Consider the following 26678-nt stretch of genomic DNA (forward strand, 5'->3'; position numbering starts at 1 on the left):
TTTGTGCATGAGCCCATCCGTATATTTTATGTCTCACTCTGGATAATTTATATTACATCTCTCCAAAATAGTGTCACGTTTTTTCATTGAGAAATGATTTTGGGAACATTTGTTGCTCGATATTTGTTCACCTTGTCATTTGTTCACATCACCACGGTGCTTTAATTGCCACAGATAGGCACCATACTGAGATCAGTAGATCACACCCTTTGTTCTCTACAGTCCTAAAGATGTCAGTGGTGAAGTGTAAAGCTCCACACCAGTGTGGCTCTAACACAGGACTCTGGCCCTCTGCTGGTTGCTCCAAAAATGAGAGAGGGGAATTTGAATTTGAAAAAGGTTCAGTCTTCGGGAGAGTAACACAAAGTTATCACATTTTTCTCACCTCCCTTTTTCTCCTCACAATAAAACCCAATGAACTGAGCAAAGTCACCCAAAGTTTTTTATTGTTGCCAGGGTCCCAATAATTGACCCCTCTCTTTGAGTCTGAGCACTAAATGGAAGTGAAAAGGAATCGTTAAATCTGTCTCTGTTCATTACAATAGAAGAGTAATGTGTGCAGTTGATATTTGCATCAGTGTCCTGTTCACAGTCAAAAAAGACTCCACTTATCACCATTATGCTAATAGGGATAGCTATTACCATAATGATATGCCATTATAAATAATGAAAGAATGAATACATGTGACTTTAATGAATGTTTTCCTTGTTCTTTCTTCTTCCCTCCTCAATTTCAGGTTTATTCTGTTTCCTCTGTAGTTTTGTTCATGGATGCCAAATCAAATGACTAAAGAGGCTGTATAGGTGTAAACATCTTTTCATTTCTCATCCTGCTCTCCCGGCCCTCTCTTTTCTGCGGGTCACTCTCTACTTAATCTTTGTCAACAGCATCTTCAGTTAAACAAAGACCGTGTCACCACTTTTCTCTTTTTTTGGAATCATTGTGGATGCTCATTCCTACCTGCATACCTCTGACAGGAAACTCCACAGCAGGGCCTGCTGCAGCCCAACACACGAGTACCACAACTTCTAGTTTTTGTTGAGTAAAAAACGGACAGCACCATTACCCCACGGGAAACTGTATAATTATTCTGATAGATTCCGTGTTAGATTTAGTGATGTTTGACAGATTAGAAGAGCAGCGGTCACATACCAGAGAGAAATAATTACTCTCCTTGTCTTAGACAAACCAAGATATTGTCTGTGTGCAAAAGCTGTACTAATACCTTGTGCTCTGTGTGTGGTGAAATAGAAATACCTCACTGAGCAGCACACAGAGCTGAGATTAGCTCCTCTCTTCATCCTTCACTTCCCTCCTTTACTAAACAAAAATAAGGGTTTTTATATCAGCAGTGGAACATACCTTTAGACATAATGTTAATTTTATTTCCTCTCTCAGGTGACTCCATCCTCAAAGATTGTGGGTGACTTGGCCCAGTTCATGGTGCAGAACAGCCTGACCAGAGCCGAGGTGGAGGAGAGGGCTGACGAGTTGTCCTTCCCCCTGTCGGTGGTGGAGTTCCTGCAGGGATACATCGGGATCCCACATGGAGGATTCCCTGAGCCCCTCAGATCTAAGGTACTGTACTCCGTCCTGTACACACTCCTGCAGTTAGATGTGCTATCTTCCTCCTGTATTTAAATTTCTCTCACAGACTTCCAGTTATTCTCAGTGAAGAGTTTAAGAACATCAAGCCATATTTTGGAGGCAGTTAAAAATGAATGTAACATTTAAAACAGTTTCAGTCAAAAAAGACACAGTTATCATGGATGAATACATTTTACACCAAAACTGTGGTGTTGACCCCATTAATGAAACAGAGTTGTAGAGATGGAGTGTGTAGGAGCAGGAGCCTTAGGCCAGGCCCTGACACTCATGGCAGAAGCCGAGACAACAGAGGTGAGGCGGTTTAAATGCTCCTCAGCTAAGTTGATTATTGGATCACAACAAAACCTGCACGCAGAAGGCAGTGAACTGATTGGATAATAGCAGAGAAATGGAGCCTCAGTGTGATGAGACTGGCTGACATTTGTCTTCCCTGGTCTTAAAAGCGTCACTTGGGTAAATCCACAGCTGCTCAGACTACAGCACTTGTCCTTTTTATGAACCAACACATCACAAACACATGCAGGGGAGCCAATTTAAAAGTATGCATACACACACACACACTCACAAATTCTGTCATATGCTTGGTTACATCTGACAGTTACGAGTCCCTGTGAGGACTTTGAAAACGGTGAAGGAAAGCGTGATATTACTCTGTCCTCTCATCTCCTGTGTTTCTCTACCTCTTGTGTCCTCTTTCATGTCTGCAAACAGCAAGGGACACTCTCTCATGCGCATCAGGGCCAAACAGCTCCAAGTCTCCTTGGGAGAGTTGCATGAACACTCACACACGCATGAATAAAGGCAAATTTGTCACACTCTCCTGAAAACCTGCTGACATATGGCCACACTTGAAACTTCCCCAAAATAAGTCAGAATGTATTTTTTATTATTTTTTTAGAGGAAAATGAATTGGTGGAAGTGTTTTTTCTGCTAAACTCTGCAGATGCCAAGTGTTTGGTGATGTGTTCCAGGAGCTGGCTGGCACCTAAAATGTGAAATATGTGGTGTGAGGCTGTATCTGAACTTTCTAACAGCGGACTCAGTAGGTCATGTGTGGCTGAGAGTCTGTGAGTTTGTATGTGCTCGTGCATCTCCAGCACATCTGTAAATATTTTTGCAAAGCCTGTAACACATTATTAGAGATAAACTAGAAAAAGCATTTCCAAGAATGGAAATGGTGTGAATGCTGAAAGCAGCTGAACGCTGTTGCAGAATTAGCAAACAGTGCAAACCATACAAATGTTTGACCAAGGTAGGAATCGAACCCACAACCTCATGGTCAGTAGACTTCCACTCTGCCTCAAAGCCACAGTATACACACAGTTACAGAGACTGTTGTCTGTTGATGAGCTGCACTCTGTCTCACTCTGAAGTTAACGAGCCCAAAGTTGCACCTGTTGGAAACGCACTGTGTCAACACCAAGAAAGCTTGAGAGTCAAGCCTGAATGACTTAGAATGAACATTTCTGTGAATTTCAGGCTGAGAGCAGCAGTTTCAACATGAAGCAAGTTATCAGAAGTCAACAGAGGACGACTGGGAAAATAATTCACTATAATTGTTGTTGAGGCAAGATTTGAACCAGGAATCAAACCCACAACCTCATGATCACTAAACCTTTACTCTGCCACTTCGCCACAGAGAGCACAGACATAAGCATGTTGCCATTGTAATGTGATGATGTGCTGCAAACTGTGGCACTAGGAATTAATGCGTTTCTTAACGAACACCTGTAACCAATTGAGGGTGTGGGAGGGGAGCAGAATTCAACATAACATAAAAAGAGTGCTTCCCTTGGATTTGAACCAGTGACCTTGGGGTTGGCAAGCAGCCACCTTACCCACTGGACTACAGACAGAGTTGTGGAGAAGAAAGGTTGAGACTTTGATGAATGTGAGATTTTTCAATGACGCTTAAAAGAAGCAGAAAATAGTATAAATGAGCCACAACAAGTAAGTAGAGGACATTTTTGTGACCTGTGACTATTTTTGGGTGAATTAAAATGAATTAAAAAGCACTTAACAGCAAGTTACAAAGTTGAGCTCCTTCTCCTGCTGCTGTGAAAAAATGCATTGTGCTGAATGGGAGCAGAGAGCTCCATGGCTGCATTTAAAAAATATTTTAAATTATTCTCTGAGTCTCTGTGCATTTTTGATGGCATTGTGAGAAAGAAGACAAGCGTGGCTACAAACTGTTTCCAAAATCATGAGTGTAGAGTGTCATTTGTAGCTTTGCTGGCAATTTCAGAAGAAAAGTTCCAGTCGCTTTTTTGGATCTGCTGCACTCTACGATGACGTCACCCACTCTGACCCAACCCCATACACACTCATTGAAAAGTGTGAAATTTGTCAGAAACCCTCATGTGCTTTTAAAGGATTTATCTCAAAAACGGTACAAGCTATGAAAAAGTTGTAAATACAGGATGAATACATTAGAAGTTTGTCTACAGCTCAGAATTTGAATGAAGTCTCTAGCTGAAAGTATGTGGACGCTTTAAGGGCTGAAAGAAGTAAGAAGATTTGAAGAGTTTGAAGACTGTTCCAATGCATTCTCTATGGGGAAAAAAAAAATCTGAAATAGTTGAATATTGCAAAAAGTATGAATAGTTGAAAAGAGAAAAGTAATAGCACACCTGTCCCGAAAAGGCTGAACATTTTGATGTGAGAATTGTTGAAATAGCACAAAGTATGAAGGACTAGTTAAGTGCCAAAGAAAATGGCCGAACAGAAGAACAATAGTGTGAATGCTGAAAGCATTCACACTAATTAAACACAGTTGGGTATGTTTTTGAAGAACGGCTGTTATGTTTAACAAATGGCTAATGCCAGTATTATTTTTATTTGTTTGCTTTTTGCAGAAATCATTGCTCAGTTGTAGCTCTATGAACTGATCTGTCAATTTATTTGTGAATTAATTTGTCTCTGGTTTGTTTACCTCTGTGAGAAGAACTCCTGTCACCCTTATCATCAAGTTGTCCTTTCTCCTCCTGTCTCAATACACTGACGTACAGTTGGAAGATTGTATGATCTAATGCTTTTTATTTAGCTTCCCATGCAGCTCCACTCTGACAGTCTGAGGGGTTTTTTCAGTTTTGACACACACTCTTCAACCCATCACCCTCTACCTCTCTATTAGTGTCTCTCAATCTGTCTTATATTTCTCCAAACATGTGGCAAGGGAGTCATTGCTGGTAAACAAACAAGATGACGATCATCTTTAGTATTCATTCAAAAATTTCCATTTTTATTTTCTCTTTTCAGTCAGCACTGGAATACTTTCTTCTGCTAAGATGGACTGGCCGTTATCCAGCATATATGAATGTAAAAGTTCATATTTTTGTCCGTTGAACTTTTTCTTCCATGAATTGTTGAGGGGAATATTTGCAATCCAACACTTTGATTTTGCACAATACATTTTCCATGAGGCTCAGCCAGCCTGCACCATTCATTAAGCATTTAAACATTGAACACTGTAAAGAGAGCTACAGCTTTGACACAGAGTAAATCCTCAATGCTTACTTTATGTTGTAAATGCTGCCAATTTCTTATCTCAGCCACAAAAGTCAGAGTATTCCTCTAAATCTCCCCTACAGATATTCATGCCATAACAACAATCCACCCTCAATGTTTAATGCACAAACACCAGGAGGCTTCCTCACACGCAGCTCTGAAGAACTGACTCTCCTTCCCACTGATTCAGTTAAATTCTGAGTTCAGCTTTGACTTCAAACTGATTTTTCTTTTGGTTTGCCTTCACAATGATTGCATTTGTGTGCCCATGTTTAGCAGAGAGCTGCAGGTTTGAGATAAATCTGATAAATGTTACTGTCACTCACACCATACCTTGGGGTGCCATTCCAGTCAACATTAGAAACAAAGTTATTAAAGTATAGTCGACATTTGTTTAATCAGAAGGACATTTATACAATTTTCTCCTTAAACAGTTTGACTTACTGTATGTTAGTAGTGGTGGTTTGCTTAATGACAGTCGGCAACTGGAGGCAAAACTTGACTGCAGCTGCTCAACTTGTGTGCATTGGCTGTTAGAAGAGGTTCTAGTGTGATTAGTATTTTGGCAGCTGTACATTTTGTGCTGGCATGTACTGTAAGAACAAGCATATACATTATTCACCGTTACATTATTGCATGCAAGACAGTAGGATATCTGCCTCCCTCTGTGCTGTAGATTAAGGTTAGATTTGCATGCAGGGAACAAGTGTTGATTCTTTAATGCATCTTTGGTGGCATTAATTAGTCAGCAAGCAGTCACACTAGTATTATATTACATGCTCTCACATGCAGACTGTCAAACACATCAGGAGTTTGCATGCATGGGGAAGATGCAAAGTGGTAATTGAGGCATCTCCTCATATTTGTTCTGTCATACTCGGTTTGTTTGATGTGTGAGAGGACAGAGTGAATGGACAAGAGAACGAAGACGAGAGGGTAAAATAGACATGAAGAGGGAGACAGGAGGGATGAGTGGAGAAGTGGGGTAGAAAGAGAAGAAGGCCATCAGAGAGGTAACGAAATAAAGAAATAAAATTACTGTTAAAAATACAGAACCATCTCTCAGAGGCCCGCTCTCAAAAATGAAGAAAGGAAAAACCAGTGACAATAAAAATAGAGAGTGGGAGTGGGCTGTTGTGTGGTTTGAAGAGAAATGAGAAGAAAGAGCAAATAACCTTGAAGAAAGACTCTTTTTTCTCATTCATTAATGCACACACACACACACACACACACACACACACACACACACACACACACACACACACACACACACACACACACACACAACCAACCACTATCCGTCTGTTTCACACTTAAAACAATCAGCACACAGTTAAGGTATAAGACGTTCTCCGAGGACACAATGTTAATGAGCATGGGCTCCAATGAGCATGCCATCTTTGAGGTGTCTTTCTCTCACACACAAATGAGTCAGCTATCTTTGAACTGTTAGCTCTGTGACTAACAGCATTGCACTGGGCCCTTTGTCTGGAGATTTCCGCAAGGCATGCACACACATCCACATGATGCACATACACAAACAGCTAGTGCCGATATTAAGCACACTGGATACAATACAGCAGCACGCACACATTAAAAAAACATAACCTGAATATGTATAGCAGGAGTATACACAGTACACACACACACACAGGAGAACTGATCAATTGAATGTTTTGAATGTTTAATGTGATGCTCACAGCGTGATGCTTCAAGTGTAAATGAGTGAAAGCGCAGAAAGATGACTAATCTAGTAGTTAGCATGTTGAGACATGCTGCTGGGGCAATGATTATTTTAACCTGATTGAAGTTAAGATGAACAAAGACCCACATACAAAGAGGCAGCACACAAAGCTTAGTGATTAGCTTATTCTGTTTGTTGATGTATTGACACACATCAAATTTGCTAATTGCATGTAAATTCCTGTATCTTGGCCTCCCTTCCTCTGAGCCTGAGTAGACTGTGTTGTCATGGGCAGATGAACTCTGAAGATAAAACAAAACAGCGGCCTTTAGGCAGGAAGCCTTCGTCTTGCCATAATCTGTTCACCAGACATTATTAGCAGCCTCAGATCGATTTGTCTCTGCAAGTTTTGTTAGATACCAACAACCGTGTGGGCAGATAAAATGTCATATCATTAGTCTCCACTTTCCACAATTACCCTTTTTCTCTCTTTCTCTTTTTCTCCTCTACTACTTACAAGAAAGAATGAGGATGATGTGTCACATGCGGCACTGCTGCTGCAGTCATTTGATGGGCTGATGGTACTTTACTGGAGAGAAAAAGATGAATTGAGTGTGAGTGGGAGAGATGGAGGGAACAAATGGAGGGAACAAAAGTGGAAATCACTGCAGATCTTGACACAACAGTGGTCCCACTTTTATGCAAATGTAAAAATAACTTGCATTAATAAGTTTTATATTCTGTCTGATTCAAGTGTTTTCTCTCCCTTGTTCTCTATTCCTCAAAACAGCTCCGCATGTATCCGCGTCTTCCTCCTCCCACCTATAGTCTCTGTGTCTCTTTAATGCTTTGACAGGTTGCAGCTTTTATCAGACGTATAGTCGTGAAGTTCAGTTTGAAGGTTTTACCAGCACTTTGTACATCCCACATGCTTCAGACTCCCATGGGACTGTTACGAATGAGAAAACATTCAGAAAGATGATATGACTTTAAATAACAACTTGGTAACGCTAATGTTTCCCCTTCTCTCTCCTCCTCCTCCTCCTTCTCTCCTGTTCTAACATCCAGGTGCTGAAGTCTCTCCCCCGTATCGAGGGCCGTCCTGGTGCCTCTCTGCCACCTATGGACTTCAAGGCCTTGGAGGAGGGGCTTCGAGCTTCACACGGTGAAGAAATCACCCCTGAGGATGTGATGTCAGCAGCCATGTACCCAAAGGTGTTCCAGGAATTTAAGGAATTTACCTGTGAGTGGGCAGACATGATTATTAATATTTGTCTTTAGATTCGTATCATGGTTTAAGGCTAAGAAACAAGTTATTGTTTTCTTTTAATGAGTCAAATGTGTATTTTATCACAGTGGATCTGTTCTATTGAACAAGTCTAGGTTCATGACATTTGGTTTCTAACAAACACACTCCCATTTGTGTTGTTACTGGGGCTTGAAATTAGCATGAGCCAGCCTAAAGTGAGGAACACTCATTTCAAAGTTCAGCCATTTGTTAGAAATGTTTTTAATTGCTGCATTTGGAAGTTTGTGGCCAAACCAACATCATGCCTCAGATTGTGGGAGTCTGGGTTCTGCTGAACCCCAAAGAGGACACCATGCAGAACCCAACAATCAGCCTTCATTCAGGTGGTGAATTACCATAGTGCACAAATAAAACACCAGAACAGCAAGGATGGGTGCTGGAGGGAGAAATCAGCATAACCACTAACTGCCTTTGTAAGCAGGTGTGAGAGTGAAGTGCACTCAGTCAGCAGCAGCATGTGCAGGAGGCAGGAGGAGTCTGATGCTTCAGGTTTCAGAGGAGTCAGACTTCAGAGCAGATATAGCTTAACTGTTGTGAAAAAGTGTTAGCACTGGAAGTTTTAATTAGTGTACAACTTGTTTTTCTCTCTTTCTTCACCACTTCAGCTGAAGACTAACACCTGATCCTGATCCACTACTCTTAAATTACATTTCTTATATCAGACATTGGGAATCATCAACACATGTCCTAGACACGTTTTTATTTTGTGCATTGACCTTACCCAGGAATAATATAACATCACATTATCTAGGGAAAAGCTTTTTGATATTGATATTGAGGCCACATGTCTGTGTTTCTTCAGCTAACTTTGGCCCTGTGGACTGTCTGAGCACCAGGCTGTTCCTGGATGGACCCAAGATCGCCGAGGAGTTTGAGGTACACAACATGGAAGACCTCTTTTTTTTGCAGTTTTAGACTGACTGCTTATTTTGTCTATTTTATTTAATTCTTTAATAGTTTTGATTAAAATGAACATAAATCCTGTCTAAAGCTGAGGAAGCATGTGCACTCCTGCAGTGCATTTGTAACCATGCAAGATCAACACCAAGATGAAAAAAATAGAGGTAATGCAAAATGAAAAATAACAGGAGAACTTATTATATTTATGGCCAGTTGAAAGGTGTGTGATTGTTAAATAATTTCCATTAATATTGTGGTCATACGTTTAATATTAATAGTTCTTTATTCACTTATCATTTTATCATTTGAATAAGTTCTTCTGTAATAGCAGCGCCACAAAGCTCAGACAATATCAGAAGGGATTTTTCCATCAGTGCAGATGGCTGCGGTTTGATGCAGTTTGGTGCAGAGGCACAGTGAAGTGTTGATAACACAGTGGGGTGGATTGAGATGTTAACACTTTAACAAGGGAACAACAAACAGCATTTCTGATCCCCCTCCCAGCCATCACATTGGCCTTCCTGCAGAGAAATAACAGATTCATTGTGTCATACGATGTTTGAGAGAAGGCCAGTGAAGACACCGAGTCCCAGTGTGTCAAATATAACTGTACTGATTTCCTGAAGCATGTTCCCTTTGATTGATTATTTATTTGGTATGTTTATTTACCAGCAGGGAGGCCGTTTTAACGTGCAGTCCAATGAAGCAATAAAACAAATGAGTTGAATTTGCTTCGCATGCAAACAAATTAGCAGAGTACAGGAATGCAACAATCTCTTGTGTGAAGATGGGATAATTGGCTGTCGCTTGGAACAGCAAAGCCACAAAATGACACATTCCTGGAGGAGATTGGCATTCGAGTAGCAAACCATTTCCAGTCAAAGTGCAGAACCAGCTGGAAACTGGTTTTAACATACAGTACATGAATACACAGTGGTCTGAGACCTTTGGATGGTACAGTAAGCAGGAATATGTCAAGATGTCCCCGGTGCTGATTGAAAGTTTCTGTCAGAACAGGAGACAGACGATGTGAAAGATGGTGTTTTCATCCAGGAAGTGTAGCGTAAACAGAAAGTTTCAGGAGAATGACAGGAGGAAACACTGTGATGAGCAGAACTCAAACTAAAGTGATTGTTAAAGTCCAGATTGAAGAGTGAATTCCAAAGAGATTTCTGAAACTCCTGGCAGTAACCTTTGCGGCACATGTCAGAATCAGACATCAGATCAGAGAGAAATTTACTTTCTGAAGGAGATGTTGGAGGAGTCTGTCACTCACCGTGTCATCACAGACATGTCTTTTGGCACAATATTTAAAAGTTTGTTTTTTTCTAGGCTTTTCTGTCTGATCCTGTAGGTCGTAAGGAAGATTGTTTTTATTATAACAAACATGAAGACAACTTAAAGACTGAAGTTTAACACTAGTTCTGTAGAAAGGAAATGACACCGTCATGAATAATATAGATAGAATACCAGTGGGTTTAATCCTTATTTAAACTGAGTCACTGCATCAAACTGTGTCAGACCACTGACTGAGGAACACAGCCACACAGGTTGGTATGTGAAACCAGTGTAGGAGGTGGAGGCACTGTGCAGGAAGGTAGTACATTTACCCAGTAGGACTGTACCTGTGACCAGATGGCAGCGGTATGTGAAGCAGGTCAGAGACGCTGGTTGTGATATTTTTGACTGCAGCTCTGTGTAGTATTTGTGTTAGTGGTGTTGATGGGGGAGCCCCGCTGTCTGTGCTGCAGGATGGGAGCACACAATATAAATGAGAGGTCTGATGCTGCAAATACATGGCCATGAAGGGAAACGATGTTGTACAAGTGTGTTTGAGATGATATTAAGATAGAAATGTAAAAACTGAATACACTGCAATGCCTGAATGTTTGTAACTGAATTGGATTTTTTAAATATCTTGATCAATTGAATATAGTTTAAATACCATATCTACTGAACACATCATTTGTGATGTATCCTGGGATCAGTGGGATTTCAAACCTTTAAACATCAGACACCTTCTTCCTGGTGACCCAGCTTGTGTGAACAGTCCAGAGCCACCTCCAGGATCTCCCTGCTGTCTTGTTGATGTCCATCATGTCTCTGCTCCTTGTCACTTTAGTGATGCCAAAGCTGGATTGGCCCACATTATGTGAATCCAGCCTGGATGGCTTCCAGCACTGCTTCTAGCAGCCAGGGACCTCATCTTAATACAGCATGTGGCCTCTTGCTCTAATGCACTTCTGCCATGAGATCCTCTCAGCAATGTCACTTCCACTAGGATGATGCTGTTGGCCTCGGAGACCAGGAGGAAGTAAAACCTCTAGGTGGTTGTCACAGTGCATCCTAGGATACAGATACCTGTCAGTGTTGTGCAGCTGCCTGTGTGTTATTTTCACGTACAGTACAGTAAGCGTCTTGTGCAGCAGACGGATAGTGGTTGTGTGTGTGTGTGTGTGTGTGTGTAACGTTTGAAGACTGAGTAGATCAACATTCATCACCAAGGTCAGCAGCTTCATATGGTTCTGTCCATTAGGCCTGGACCCACCTTATCCAGACCCCTCGTCCTCTACTACTGTCCCATATGAGGAATATAATATACAGTATAAGGAAATGAGTTATGCTAATTTTGCAGAAATGTCACTGTAGTGAAAGGATGAATCTCAATGAATGAGCAATGAATGGCTAGTGGCACAAATCCTCTGAAACTTAGATAAATGTGTATTTCACACATACTTGTCCCCTAAGTTCAAATGAAAGTAAACACAGTTGCTAATGTTCAGTAAGCAACTGTGTTCATTGTTCATCTGCAGGAAATAGCAGAATGTTTCTGTAATTTGAGTTAATTGCATTTGAAGCATTTCAAATTGAATTTCAATAAGGATTAAAACCTCTGTTCAGTTTCACAGGGTTAATAATTTCCTAAACTCTTCTTCTCTTCAGCAAACATGTTTAATTCTCCATACATTATATTGAAATTGATCTTCCCCTTTCAAAATCTTGTGCTCATTGAAAATGTGATGCATCAAGTAGAGGAGAACGGGGTTGGTTGTCACACTGTTTAGTCTTGCATGAAAATCTCCTCATCAAAACATCCCAGTAGTCATTCCAACATTACAAGGAAGCTTAAAGTCTTGGGTTTCAATGGTTATCCTGTTCATTCTTTTAATTAATTTTAACATGTATTAATTAATTATTAAATTATTAATTTATTAATCATCAAAGACAATCTGAGACGCACTGTGGGGTTGGTTGTCACATGTGATTTCAATGGGGGGGGGGGGGGGGGTGATTGCAATAAAATTGGAACATATTTTTATTCAAATGGCATGACTAAAAAAGAGCATAGACAGGACACATAGAATTTGTGTTGTGTTGACATGAAAAAAAAAATCTTCTCAACTAAAGTTTGAAGTGTCAGACTCCAGCAAGGAGTGAACTCTGGTCCCAGTTCTGATCATTTCAATACCAATATTGTGACAGCACCCTTTGGTTGGCGAGTTATGATGAGTGTGACAACCAACCCTCTTCTCTCCTACCTGGAAGCCCTTCAGTGTTCACACACCCAACACAACTTTGTATTAGGTGTCTGGAAATCCACCATTTGAAAGTAAGCCACATTTTGCTGAGTTTTGCACTGAGATGGAGTTAAGCTGCTTCAGAGACAGTTGAGTCCCAGTTTTATACCCTCCTCCTTCAATAATTTGTTTTCAAAGCTCAGATGAAATGTGTATTTTGAAGTGCACATTTGTTTACCATTAAATCACCTGTTACCTTCCACAGTCTTCACAAAGCTCTTTGTCTAGACTCCTGCTCATCTGCCAATCAGCATTAGCTATAATCCCAGTAAAACCGCAACACCCATCCTTCATTAGTAGCCATCTGATCCTTCTACATACTTTTATTTCCTTCATTATTTTGTCCTGATTCTCTCATTACGAGTAATGCACACGCACACAGATTTAACTGACAGTGATTCAGAGCAACCAAAGGCAACCATGCTTAATTACTGCTTCATTTCACTGCAGCAAAATGGTTCCAGGCTCGTGTTAATTGATTTTGATATTACGAGGGACAAGGGGAGTGCCACTACTCTGCTGCTCTATTATTATCTGAGAATCTGGAGCTGCATTGATTATACTAATGATCTAATAGTGACCTGAACACAGACAGGCCCTGCACCCTTCTTTCATGTCAGTCACCCCAGGGTGTGAAACATTTGATTCCTCAAGTTGGAGCCCCACAGTCAGATCGTTAACCACTGATTAGAATAAATAAAGACTCTCTGCAGCTACTGCACTTTTAGACGCTTCTATTTACTTTGAAGCCTCCATTTAGTGAGAATTATTATTATAACTAACTACAACATAATACTTGACTTGAGTTAGAAACATTCTTGTGAGTCAGAACAATATTCATCAACAAAAAGAGTAAATATTCAACAAAGCTCTTAATCTGCAGAGGGATGTTTTTTCTTCTCCACTCTTGTCATATTTAGGACTTTCAGGCACTAAGATTTGTGCTCAGCATCAGTCACTCAGCACCACAGAAACAAACTTCCCCCTGTTGTCATGACGATGGTACTCCCCCCTCGATCAGGTCCGATTAAGCAGTACCAGACGAGAGAAGGAAAGAAAACATGTCAAAAAAGTGACCTGTCAAAGGCAGGATCAAGCGTCTGTTAGCTGTTTTCTTTCTTTCACTGTGCAAAAAAATCCTCAAGGGCTGAAAGAAGCTCCTGGAGTAGAAACAACTGATCTCACTGTTGTCATTTCTAATCCAATTCACTTTTACTAATACTCTTCATGAACATCGGCTCAGGCTGTGCCGCTCCACTTTGATACAGATATATTTATATTACTTTGCTTTGTGTATTTCAAGAGTAGTTTATAGGAAGGTGTTTATGTATTTGGCTGCAGCAGTTGGCCGCTTCATCATAGAGGTGTTAATTGGTAATGTTGTAGCACTGAGAGTAATGTTAGTGTTGGTGACTGTATCAACATTACAACAATTACAACCAACAACTATAAACTATCAAATTTACACATTACTGACACTGTCAGCAAAACCTGAACACATCATCTGCTTCATGAAGGTGGATGTTGTGGTGCTGCATAACATTCTACAAATGTTCCTAGTAAAGAGTATATTACTATACAGCAGGAAGGAAATGGCACAAGCAGCACATGTAGAGCACTGGATAATCCAGTATCAGGTGTTATCAGTGATTGGACGTTTCTTAGACCTGTGGTTTCCACCACTCTGCTGTCACTCTGTCAGCTTCAGTCACTGTAGTAAACTACATCTAAGGCCTGCATTAGATTGTACACATGCACTCAAGTTGCCTCAGCTGACTTTTTGAGACACGAGGCGTTTGCATATATAACCCATGGTGGTTTGATGTGAGTGTTAGAGGCAGGCTGACTGTTGACTGTTGTGAGTGGCTGATGCAACCTTTGAGATTCATATCAGAAATGGTAATTGTTTGATGCTCGTGACAAGCACATTTCTCTTTCTGCTCATGCATGGCAACTTTTTCACTGCTAATTGCAGCAGTCAGGCCAGTGAGGAGAGGAAATAGCACTGAGCAGTCAAAACAGTTTGGTGAGGTTTTGAATCAGGAATGCTTTTATACTTGAGGTACAGGTAGCATGACTCACTGCAGCATGCACACTAGTCCTTCACCTAGAAAACACCCCCCAAATGGAATGCAGGTGTAATCTGAAACTCTACAATCATACACTTGTATAAATGTGTCCACACATTTTCTGTCACATACTGTATCTGGGTTAAGCAAAGGTAGTCCAGATAGTTGGAGCCTGTTTTATATAGGAACCACCACCAACTCAGGTTAGTCAGAAGTAACCCCCCCCCCCCCTCTGCATATGTGAAAAGTGATAGACAAACAGAAATGATGACTTACATCACCAGGGTTTTTGTTCATGACAAATGACTACAATGAATACACAAAGTGAAAGTGGTCAGAGAGAACATAGAACGCTGGAGTTGAATTAGATTTTCTTTTTAAATGATGTGCCATTTCAAATAGATTCAGAAGATGAAGCGGAGGAGAAGCCTTTGAGCTTGTCATGGCGAGCCTGAGCTGGTGTTTGTGCTAAATCCACAGTGACAGCAGCAAAAGACAGCAACTGTCCGTTACAGATGACTCTTGCAGTACTTACGCAACCACACTATTAACTGTATGTTTGGAACAAAAGCTGTTTATGAGCTCTTGGCAGCTAGTCTGTGAAGCAAACAGCGGAAATCTTGATCAAAACAGATTTGAGCACCAAATCTTTTTGAGCGCTGAGCTAGACCTAAAGCCCTGAGTTGTTGATGTTGTGGGAAGTAGATATAAAGGCTTTCACAGTAATCATTTGGTATTGTTTTGCTCTTCATTTCAAGCCTGTTGCAAATCCAATACAAGAGCTTTATCAGCCAAGCCTACCAGCAAGCCTCGAAGAATCCTTTGTATTCTGATTGTGGTAGGAGGACACGAGCACTGTCGTGTTGTATGTACTGTAATATAATGTAGTGTGATTTCTTGCTCTGCAAAGATTCAGTTATAGTAAGTTGATTCAGCCAGTTTCTGACTAACTTGGTCTTGTTCCAACCCACTTATCCACATGACCCTGAAATAGCTTTTTAAAGACCAAATGACCACTTAGTGAAATTGCATCAATTCAGAGTGCGTTCATATACACCTACAGACGGATGACAACTCTGTCCATTACTGTCGTCCACCCACGCGTACATACAACACAAACAGCAGGAAAAACACACTGACCTATCAGTCATGTGCTGATGATTCAGTTTGGTATTAATCATGTTTGAGGGGAATATAAACAAATTTTCACAAACATGGACCCAGTCATACATACACGCCATATCAGTGCTAAAGTGCACAGACACCAACGCTATGTCTCTCTACTCTGTCACAGGCCACACAAGACATTAATACACTCATGTCAAAGAGTTGATGTGAAGCATAATGTGAAACATGCTTAGATAGGCAGATTAATTTAAATCTGTGTCTTATGGTTCTGCCTTAATAAACATGAGAAGGATGTGAAGGCTATGTAGACAATAGCACAGCAGATATATCACTGAGATAAGGAGAGTAAATAATGAATTAGAGATGCCATCACAAGTATGATGATGAGGAATGAAACCAAGAAGATGATGGGTGGTAGGGGTTGGGCATGATAGAATTGTATTGACTCAGAATTAATTTCTATCATTTGTTTGAGTGTGTTTAGGGATAAACTCCCCGTTCGACAATATGTATTTTTAATGCTTTACCCAGTGATGAACTGTTTGCACTGACAAGTAGATGTAGAGCACTTAAGTTCAAAATCCTCTCTTTTCTCTGACTTGATGATTCGTGCATACATTTTTAAACAGAAGACTTGTAGTTTCTGCAACTTTGCTGTGACACAAGCTTTGGAATATTTCAGACACGCTGTCATGTTCAGTGAGTCTGAAACAACTGGAGCCTGGTGTCCACATGCCAGCATACACACTCATTCTCAGCTGTTACTAAGTACAATGGCAAGAAAAAAGAAGTGAAACCTTTTTCTTCAAATTCAATCAGGACATCTAAGTTGTGATGAAATACATGAAACAACAGTCTGTTTCACTGTGCTGTCCTCCCCCACAAACCTTCACTGTAGTTTGGAAAATAATGTCAACTTTGATCCTAATGACATCAGCAAAAACCAACTGTTATCAGGAGCTATCAAACCTGGAGTCCAGTCAACAAAACCAGTTTGGAAGTTTGTGTGTTGAAAAAAATACCCACAATTTTAGGTTTGCTAATTAAGTAAGTGTTCTCTGATGTGAATCATGGCTCAGTAAACTTAGATCCAGAGTTGCTGATTTGCATAAAACTGGAAAGTCATATGACACATTTTCAATATTCATCAGTCCACAGTCAGACTGCCTATAAATAGAGGCCATTTAGTTCTGTAGCTACTCTCCCTAGAAGAAAAAACTAAAGGTACAAATAAATGAAGAGCTGGATGGAAAAAGCCACTTCTCTCCTGCTCAAAAAAAAAAAAAAAGACTCCACCGAAGTTTGTTGAAGAGCAGCCCAACACTCAATAGCTCTGCTGGGAAAGGTTTTATGGACTGATAGTTTAAATGTTTTAGAAGACCATGCAGCAACATGTATCATGTAAAAAGGGACGGCATAAAAACACAACCTCATTGTCCCATAGTGAAGTGAGGAGGAGGAGGAAGAGGAGCAGCAGCATCATCATCATCATTTGAGGCTTTTGTGTCCTCTTGGCTCAACAGTTCAACTTCACCAAGGGGAAATACAGTATCTAGTGTAAGAGGATAATGTCAGGGTAGTGGAACCTGGAGGACGCAGTAAGACAATGAACCCAAACATCCAAGTAAAACTACAGAATGGCTTCAAACAAAGAAAGTCCCACTTTAATCCAGGAGGGATGGTGTAGAATTCACCCTTAGGTGAATTTATCCTAAGAAATGGTTCATATTATAATACCAGTTGAGCATTGTGGTTAATAGGTCATTATTAATTATTAAATCCAAGGGTTCAGTTGTGTGATCCACCAGCATGTGAGTGTCAAACCTGGGTGTTCATTAAATTACAGTTGTGTTGGCTGTTAGCTCAACAGCACTGCATTTGTCTGTTCATGTGACTTTGATGAACACTTTGTGGTATGTGGTGGGCTCACACTGAAAAGGTAGAACCATTAAACCAAAACAAGTCAGTGTCTAAGTGTGTTGATGTTTTTGTGCTACGATGCAAGGCAAGGCAATTTTATTTGTATAGCCCGTTTTTACAAACGGTTTGTCTCAAAGGGCTTTACATCCCATCATAACAACATCCTCTGCCCTTAGACCCTCACATCCACTGAGGAAAAACTCCATGGAAAACCCTTTTAACAGGGAAAACCAGGAGAAACCTCAGGGTGAGCAACAGAGGAGGGATCCCTCACCCAGGACGGACAGATGTGCAACAGATGTTGTTACAGACAAGAAAACAGTTTACAGTTTATGACACAGAATGTGGGAAACATGGAAATGTTAGCAATAGTTGATGAGAGCAGCTTCTGGTGGGGGGGTGGGGGGCAGGGAGAGTTGGCCAGCTTAATGGGGGGACTGGATGGCAGACTGGTTCATGGGAAGGGGGGGCAGGCCGGTCTAACAGCAGGGGGGGCGGGAGGTGGGCAGGCGGCGGCTGGTCCCTTTGCTAAAAACAAAGGGAATGGAGGTTCTACCCCCAGCTGAAAAACAGACAGTGGCCCAAATGTTTAAGCTGGGTTTTGGAAAACAAAACATAGAGGAAAAAGTAAAAAATGATTTGGGCTTCTCTTTGTTTTGTTTGACTGACAGTAGTGTTCTGTTTCCATCTTAACTGATGGAGTACACAGATCTGATGATGATTGACAACAGATAACAGATATCAAGTATCAAGATTTTGTCTTGATACATATTTTCCAATGAGCTAAATGATAGCTTGGATGTTTCCTGGGTTTCTATATATGCTAGAAAAAAAAGGTTACACCACATACGAGGTGTAGAGAAGACAGAATTGGTGTGACCACTAACATCTGTTTCCAACAGCAGCCGGTGGTTGCTTGTCATTTAGAAGTGAAAGTCTGACTGCATGTGTGAGATATCAACAGTGCAATGAAGGCTTCTTTGTAGCTCTATTTAAAACAGGCGTATATTCACACGGCTACATCTTCGACAAAATCATCTTCAAAAGAATCAAACATTTTATGCAAGTCTTCAAAGGGACAAGCAGTGTATATTTCATGGAAGCACTTGAGGAGATGTAGAGTAGAAAGGGGAAGGCAGACCTGCCAAGATTCCCATTAAAACAGTGCAGACTGGAGAGTAAGCTGAGAGGGAAGGAAGGTGCAGAGAGAAGCAGGTAGAGATGAAGATTAGTGCCGGAGAGAAAGCAAAGCCATGCAAAGAAAGGTTTTGTTACCAGATACGCAGAGAGGGAAATAGATGAAGAGTCAGAGCACCCAGAGAAAGAGAGAGGCAGAATGAAACTGAGATCAATACATACCTGCAGCAGTGTGTATTTTTGTCTTTGCACAAAGATTTAGTTTGGAATATCAATGGAGACTCAGCTGAGATGTCAATGTGAAAAACAAAAAGGATGAGAGGGGAAGTGTTGAAAGAGGAGTGAATAGACACAGAGAAGTCAAAACAAGAGCCAGATGAGGGGAATTAATAACAGCAAGAGAGGCAGAGTGGCCACAGTAATAGGTAGCAAAATAACAATATAAAATGGAAAGCTGCGACACACGGGAGAACTGATACTGAGAGAGATTGAAAGCCACAGAGAGGAAGTTGGACAAATGGAAAGACGGAAAAAAATGAGTTTCCCCCTGGTGAGATGAGAGATCTGAGCAGAGGCGTGAGATAAATGAAGAAGTACAGTGGACAGCGTCAAGGGAAAGACTAGAAACACAACACAGCAGTGACCATGGTGATAGAGCAGCAAAGAGCTGTCTGCTGTTGATCCACAGAGGTAGAGTAATGTCTTTGTTTGGGAACAAACAGTTACAGGTGGCAGGTAAAAGCCACAGAGTTTAAAGGCTGGGAAAATGTTTTTATATCCCCAAATCTGCTGTTGTCTCTCTCCCTCCCTCCTGTCTGTCTCTCCGTTTGTCATTCTGTCTGCACCACTCCTCCCTCTCTTTGATGTCTGTATTGGTGTGTCTGGAGTAAACACAGCGATAGAGCATACACTCATTCATGCCTTGTTTATTTTTTTCTGCCCTGAGGTATCAAGTTAAGCAGGAAAATGTCTACACAAACAGTCCAGTGTTTTTACATACTTTATATAACTCCTGGGAGTGCATCTCTTCTCCACAGATATTATAAATAAGGTTTATTTTACCAGGGCACCAACCACCACGTTTCCACAATCCATTCTCAGAGTCTATTTATCTGGACTGCTGAACCCCTAGTGATATCGTTATACATCTTAAGCTCATGTTTGTATATTTACTGTATAAATGACTAACTGTTGTGCTTGGGGGCAGGTTTAACACCCAACCTGCTTAGCGCAGTTCAGATAGACTGAAAATGTGACGTTATGAGCAGCTGTACCACTATAAGTAGGAATATAGATCGCTGCAAGCTCAATTCTCAGATGCATCAGAATGTGAAACGTTGAGCTGGTGTCTACATCCATGTATTCTGGCAGGTCCCCTTCAAAAGAAAAGAGAAAGTGAAAGCTACAGTTGCTCCAGACCAAATGAATTGAGCTACTTAAACCACTTATCAAGATTATAGTTGATTCATGTCAATTAAATGAATTTCTGTTTTAGAAATAAGATTCATGGGGCGCTGAGTGGTGCAGTAGGTTGAGCAGACAGCCCTCTCTCTCAACTGTACTAAAGGCATAAAAAGCCAAAAAAGATAACTTAAAAAAAGAAAAGAAAGAAGGTTCATATAATATAAGCCTTTTCCCAGAATGCATTTCGACGTGTCAAACCAGGTGCACTGCACCGGGACCTGGAAACTTGGTCATCATTTCTTTAAATGATGACCAAGTTTCCAGGTCCTGATGCAGTGCACGCAGGCTTCCTGTCACACTGTCGTGTTTCACCGCCACTTGAACAGAACAGAGTCGTCTATAATGTTATTAGTCAGACCTGTGACTTTCATGCTCTGACAAGTCAAAATGTCTCCTGTAGAAAAAAACTGTCGAGGAGCTTCATCCTCTCCCATTCACAACATGACTGTTCTGTACAACTGAGTTAAACACTAAAATGGGCAGCTAATAAAAGCTGACAGAGAGTCACTGACTTGATGTAGTGAAATTTGAACAAAAGAAAATTACTCATCAGTGTAAAATACAAAACTCTCACAGCATACAATGGCACATGATTTGATTAATATTTCAAGCCATTTAGTGAAGTGCGACTCAGTGAGTGCCTACTTGTGGATTGGCAAGGTCTCTTTGTTTCACTACTCTCAAACAAGTGCATGCTGGGAGACATAACAACACAATGGGAGGGTGAAAAGAAATACGAGTGGAAGGAAACATTCTGCTTGTCTCACCCCACTAACTTCACTTTTTAATTTCATTGGGCTCTGCAGTCTGGTTTTATTACATTGGCTGGACTTGTGAACTGTGCACCCGTGTATTAATTTAAATTTTCTAATATAATCTTGTTTCTGTCCCATCCTCCCTCACTCTCCCTCATCTACCATTTCCTCTCTAATGTGTGTCTTCTCCCTTCCACTCACTGTCCCATTCCTCCCCCTATCTCTCTCTCTGGTTGTGTTTTACCTCAGGTGGAGCTGGAGAGAGGGAAGATCCTCCACATCAAGGCTCTGGCACTGGGCGACCTGAACAAGGCCGGTCAGAGAGAGGTCTTCTTCGAGCTGAACGGGCAGCTGAGATCTGTGCTGGTTAAAGACACCATGGCCATGAAGGTATGCAGAGGGGAGCAGAGGGATGGAGGGGGAGTCAATAGGTTGAGGGAGGGGGTACTGATAAATAGAGGCAGGGTGATATGTTGATGGAAAAAAGAGGTATGAGTTGGTAGATGGAGAAATGATGGATGAGATGGTTTGAGAGGGGGATGAGTGTCAGTGCAGGTAAACAGGTGGAGAGAGGAAGGGAAGGTTTTCATTTCCTATGTTCAACTTTAGTTGCATAAAACTGATGTTATTATGGGTCACTTGACAGTCAGAGTGATTTTTATTCCTGTGAGAATGGACAGAGGCTCATCAGGGCGTAATGTCTGATGTCTGCATTGGGTGAACTATATCGACGGTTCATCGTCTGGATGAATGAGCACATGGGAGGCAGGCATGTGTAGATGACGTGGATGGATGATCAACTGGACAGATGGATGTATGAAATCTCTTTTCCCTTTACCCAGGAAATGAAGTTCCATCCCAAGGCCCAGAAGTCTATCAAGGGTCAGGTGGGAGCGCCCATGCCTGGAAAAGTCCTGGAGGTCAAGGTGGAAGTCGGATCCAAGGTCAGTCTATTATCAACTCCCTCTTTTCTCTCATCACTTTATTTAACATCACATTTGTTCACTTTGGGTTAATGTGTCAGTTCAAAATAACTAGGGATTAGTAAAAAAAAAAAAAAAAAAAATTGTTTTTCATTCATGTAAATGTTAAAGCAGATATCAGTGGAATGTTTTTGTTAATATAAGTCCTAAATAGTCCTATTTTCCGTCAGCAATCACTTACATGAAGTATTTCAGCCTAAACACGAGTCTCTCCGTCACTCTGCTCTGCTGTAACCCGAGGAGAAAATTTTCCTTGTGGGATACAAGTGTTATCCAATGAGGAGAGAGAACGGCATGAAGGGCTGTGTGTGCAGCCAAGGGATGCGCGTGAATGTGGTGACGTAGCACGAGGACCAATTGATGCCTGACAAGGGCGGGGGCTGCTAACTCATGGTGCGTTCAAAGAAACTCGTACTTTGTGTTTTTCCTTCCTGTGAAGTCATACCAGTTCGATCTGGTACGAGTTCACGGGTCGGAAGTTACGAGTGGCCGTTATAGGGAACTTTCACAGACAACAGGATGGTAAAAACACGAGCTACGGGTTACCTGGAACGCTACCAAGTCGTAGTTGTGACTTGAAGCTGTAACTTACGGTTTCAAAAGCCTGCCTTGAACGCAGCATTAGCTGAAACGGCCGTGAAGCTGATATCTGCTTTAAGTATATAGTATAGTAGTCTCAAGAGCAGAGTCATTTGTCAGTAGTACCAAAAGTCCTGTATGGTGTCAGCACCAAAACAAATGTTCAAATGCCCTCCAGCCCTGTCCACTTGAGATTTGTGCAGCAGAGGTTTGCTGCTGGATATTGTGTCAAAACATTTCAGTAGTGATACAAAATGCTTCTTTTCAGAGTCGTTGCTTTGAGGAATATAAATATCTTTTCTGGTCAACACTTTAACTGTACCTTTCTTGTTAACCTTCAACTACAGACTTGTTCAATGGTTTCTACATTTGACTCATGTTTTAAATGTTCTGTGAACTCTCCTTCTCATCATTCAAGGTGGAGAAGGGTCAGCCGCTCTGCGTCCTCTCGGCCATGAAGATGGAGACCGTGGTCAACTCCCCATTGGCCGGGACCATTAAGGCTATCCATGTCACGGCCGACTCCTCCCTGGAGGGAGATGACCTGATACTGGAAATCGAGGAGTAGAGTGAGAGGGCAGGTGGGGGTGGGACGGAGGGGTAGGGGGTTAGACAATCTGATTTCAGAAATTCTGAGAGATGGAGGAACAGGATTTAGAAAAAAAAGAGGATAAGGAAAAGACATAGATCTCTGTGGTAGGACTGCAGGACATTGTGGCCCCTGATTTGTACATAATATTCTGTTCAGTTACACTGGGGACACAAAATGAAGCAAAACACATATCCAGGCCTGATGGGTGCAAAGCGCAGATGATATGACAATCCTAATGGGAATTACTTACTGAATTGTACCACTTTCTTCATGTAAATTCCCTAGATGTGGTGATTAGATAAAAAAAAATAGTATATCTACTAATGTCAACTTGTGGGAAAAAAACATTTTAGAGTAACATAAAGTATATTTGAATAGTGATACATTCCACTTAAATGCTAGTCTTAAATGTGATATACTATATATAGCTAATGATGTGTAACACTAACAGGGTCGTAACATCTACTTTCCAGTTTCCATTTCTAAGCTGTTGATGTTGCCTCATATATTAAAGCTGAGTGGGTGAAGCTATTTTAATGACTACTAAATGTTTGTGTTTGTAACGAGCAGAGTTCAGATGGAGGAGGACAGACTGGAGGATGTATTACCAAATCATCTTTTCATATGGGAACATTCTTTTAATTTTTTAGCATGTTCGCCTTTGCAAAACATTATTGGTATTCTGCATTCTGGGAATGTGTGATCACTTGCTGCAATTAGACTCACTTATTTTTGTATGTGAAAAATATAAAACTGATCTTTGGAAAAGACAGGCACACAGGGGCTGATGGGTGAAAAACACAATATTTTGAAAATATATTCACAATAAGAGCAAACAACAAACACAACAAAACAATTTTAGGTTGACAAGGACACAGACAAACATGCCAGTAATGACAAATGTTGCACCAAAGTGAAAATGTATTCTGTTACTGTATCAGTAATGGTAGGTGGTGGTTTTATTTTTCAAAGATCCACGCTGCCATTAAAAATGTTTCTCCACTTGTACCTGTCTTTAAAATCCCCAGGCAGAAACAGTTGCAACATTGTTAAAATGAAGCTGTAGGCTGCATTTGAAACACCCAAACAGGATTAGAGCTGTGATTTAGACAAAGTACCTTGGACAGCAATAGGCCCAACTAAACCAGCTGAGCTCTATCTGCTGTATCAATTGGGAGGCCCAAAGTCTTAAGGTGGCTTCTAAGGCCTTTTAAGTGTCTGGTTTAATAGTGTGATGGTAGAAGAGTTGTCAGCGGAGCAGTTTCATCCTGTCTTTTCAGAAGCAGGCAGAGATTATGGTGAATGGTCCTCTGTCTGCATGGGGATTTTAATGCTAGGTGTAAATGGGATTACATGGTAGCGTAATGGAGGCGTGTGGTGTTATTTTCTGAAGCTCTGCTGATTAATTTATGAATTAATTCTGTCAAATGATGTGAAATTAGCCGGACTAATATGAGACTCTGGAGACTCCCAGTAGCAGTGCTCAGCTTTATATTTCTAATGCGTGCGAGTGTGTTTGCATAAATGAGTCTAAATGTCTGTGTGTGTATTCGTTCAAACCAATTTTAAGACAAAGGCAACCAGTCTCCATAATGTTGCACCTCCAGAGCTGAAACATTGTTAAAGAAATGAAATATTCATACACACGCGCTAATGCTAAATATTCACGCTAACACTCCTCGCCCTTGAGTGCTGCCTGGATCAAAAGAAAACAAAACCAAATCCACTGAATGCTGGTGTGACTACATCTCCATAGTAACACTATCCAAAATATTTCATAGCAATGCAGCAGCAAATCGACTCAGCTGTCAGACCATGGTGTTTAATACTGAAATTAGACTCTTAGAAGACTAGACTTCTTTCTAACTCCTCTGTCAGCTTTCTGAGGGTCTTACATCTGAAAGTGATCAATGCCAAACTGAATGTGCACGTACCCTGACCAGTGAAAGTTAAACATGATCACATATCAAATACAGTGTGAAAGGAAGTGGCACAATCTCCTTGTAACACAGTGAAGCAGGGTGTGTTTGGGACAGCGAGCCAGAAAAGACAACAGCTTACTTTCCAAAGCCTCTGTGCACCTTGGACAAAACACATCGATCGAGACTCAAAATTGAACTTGAATCACTTTGTACTCGACTGGATTGTTTCCAGAATTTTTGCACCATTACCTCTGAGAATGAGTCCCCTTTTGAACTATGCATCAATACTGAGCAGCGCTGCCATACTTAATTAGAGCACTGATAGGTCTCCTCACTCTCCCAGCCCACTGCCATGCCTCACTGTACCTCCTGGCTGTATCAGTCTGTATGAGTCTTAGGAAAGAGATGGAGATAAAGTGGTGGGAATGTATGAATGATTGTTTATGACAAGCGGTTGCACAATAATATAACGGTTCCTCCTCCTCCTCCTCTCCCTTTAGCTCTTCTCACTTATCTGCTTTTCCTCTCTCTCTCTCCCTTCACAGTGTAAATTTGCACATGTAAAATGTTGGCATCAATTCATGCAATAATGTAAACTGTATCGCATTGTTTCTCTGTCTCAGCCAGCAGCAATTGCAACAACTGTGCTTACAACAATGTACTACTGTTCAGTGTCTGGGGAAAAAGAATAAATCAGAAAAAGTACACACAGCTGGAAAATGTTATTTGTTTCAGACAGGGGATATAAAGTTGACCTATTCTTGAGCTCATGAGATCTGGAGGTGAACTGTCGCTGAGCATGAAAATAGGGTCTGTGACATTTCTATTTTCTTTCTATTGCTTCATTTGTGTGTTTTTATGAGACCAACCAAACTCTTTATTTACTCTTTCAGTTTAGCAGATTGAAAATGTCTCCATGGAATTTCTATCAAAGTTCACAAGTTGTCAATGTTTCTTTAATTTTGTCATTTCAGCATAATTCTAGTTTGAAATCTACATGTTACTTTAATCATTTTAATTTAGTAATGTAGTTATGTGTACTTGTTGAGGGTCTAAGTCCTCAGAGCGATTATGAGCTGGAGCACAAAAAAGGGAAACAAATGGTATCAAATAAAAGCGATAATTATTCTTGTTCTGTACTTACAAATAAAGTTAACTGTAACTGACTCCTGTTGTGTTGGTGTGTGTTGCATATTATACACAGCAGTAACAGACTGAAGTGAAGGCCAGTGTTGATCTTGTGCGTCAACCTGTCAACACAAAGCAGAGTGATCAGCTCAGCTGCTGGCCAAAGGAAATGTATATTTAATGTGAAAGCTTAAGTCCCACATTACATATCAAGCTGTCAAATCATAGCTCTTTCAGAATAATGTGTCCAACTAGTAATTAGATTTCAAGAATAAATTTTCAAGTTGAAAAGACTTCTCTCACAAGCCAAACGCCTGCTGATCAATGCGAGTAATTTAGCCTGTGCAATTTTCTCACATTTATTACCATAATGTGACAGGGATATAGTGGATTGTTGGAGCCAGACTGTCTTTG

The 26678-nt window shown here is 40.9% G+C and overlaps 1 protein-coding gene across 1 annotated transcript in view; it reads left to right on the forward strand.

The window, feature by feature from the left end:
- Positions 1 to 26302, forward strand: part of pcxb (pyruvate carboxylase b) — a 275919-nt gene extending 249617 nt beyond the window's left edge. Inside the window, exons 22-27 of the mRNA XM_083992769.1 lie at positions 1400 to 1579; positions 7869 to 8043; positions 8912 to 8985; positions 21310 to 21450; positions 21903 to 22004; positions 23041 to 26302. Coding sequence (XP_083848895.1) covers positions 1400 to 1579; positions 7869 to 8043; positions 8912 to 8985; positions 21310 to 21450; positions 21903 to 22004; positions 23041 to 23190 — 822 coding nt within the window. The 3' untranslated portion in view covers positions 23191 to 26302. The remainder of the gene's footprint in view (positions 1 to 1399; positions 1580 to 7868; positions 8044 to 8911; positions 8986 to 21309; positions 21451 to 21902; positions 22005 to 23040) is intronic.
- The last annotated feature ends 376 nt before the right edge of the window (positions 26303 to 26678 follow it).

Source organism: Trachurus trachurus (genome assembly GCF_905171665.1).
Source record: "Trachurus trachurus genome assembly, chromosome: 18".
Taxonomy (NCBI): domain Eukaryota; kingdom Metazoa; phylum Chordata; class Actinopteri; order Carangiformes; family Carangidae; genus Trachurus; species Trachurus trachurus.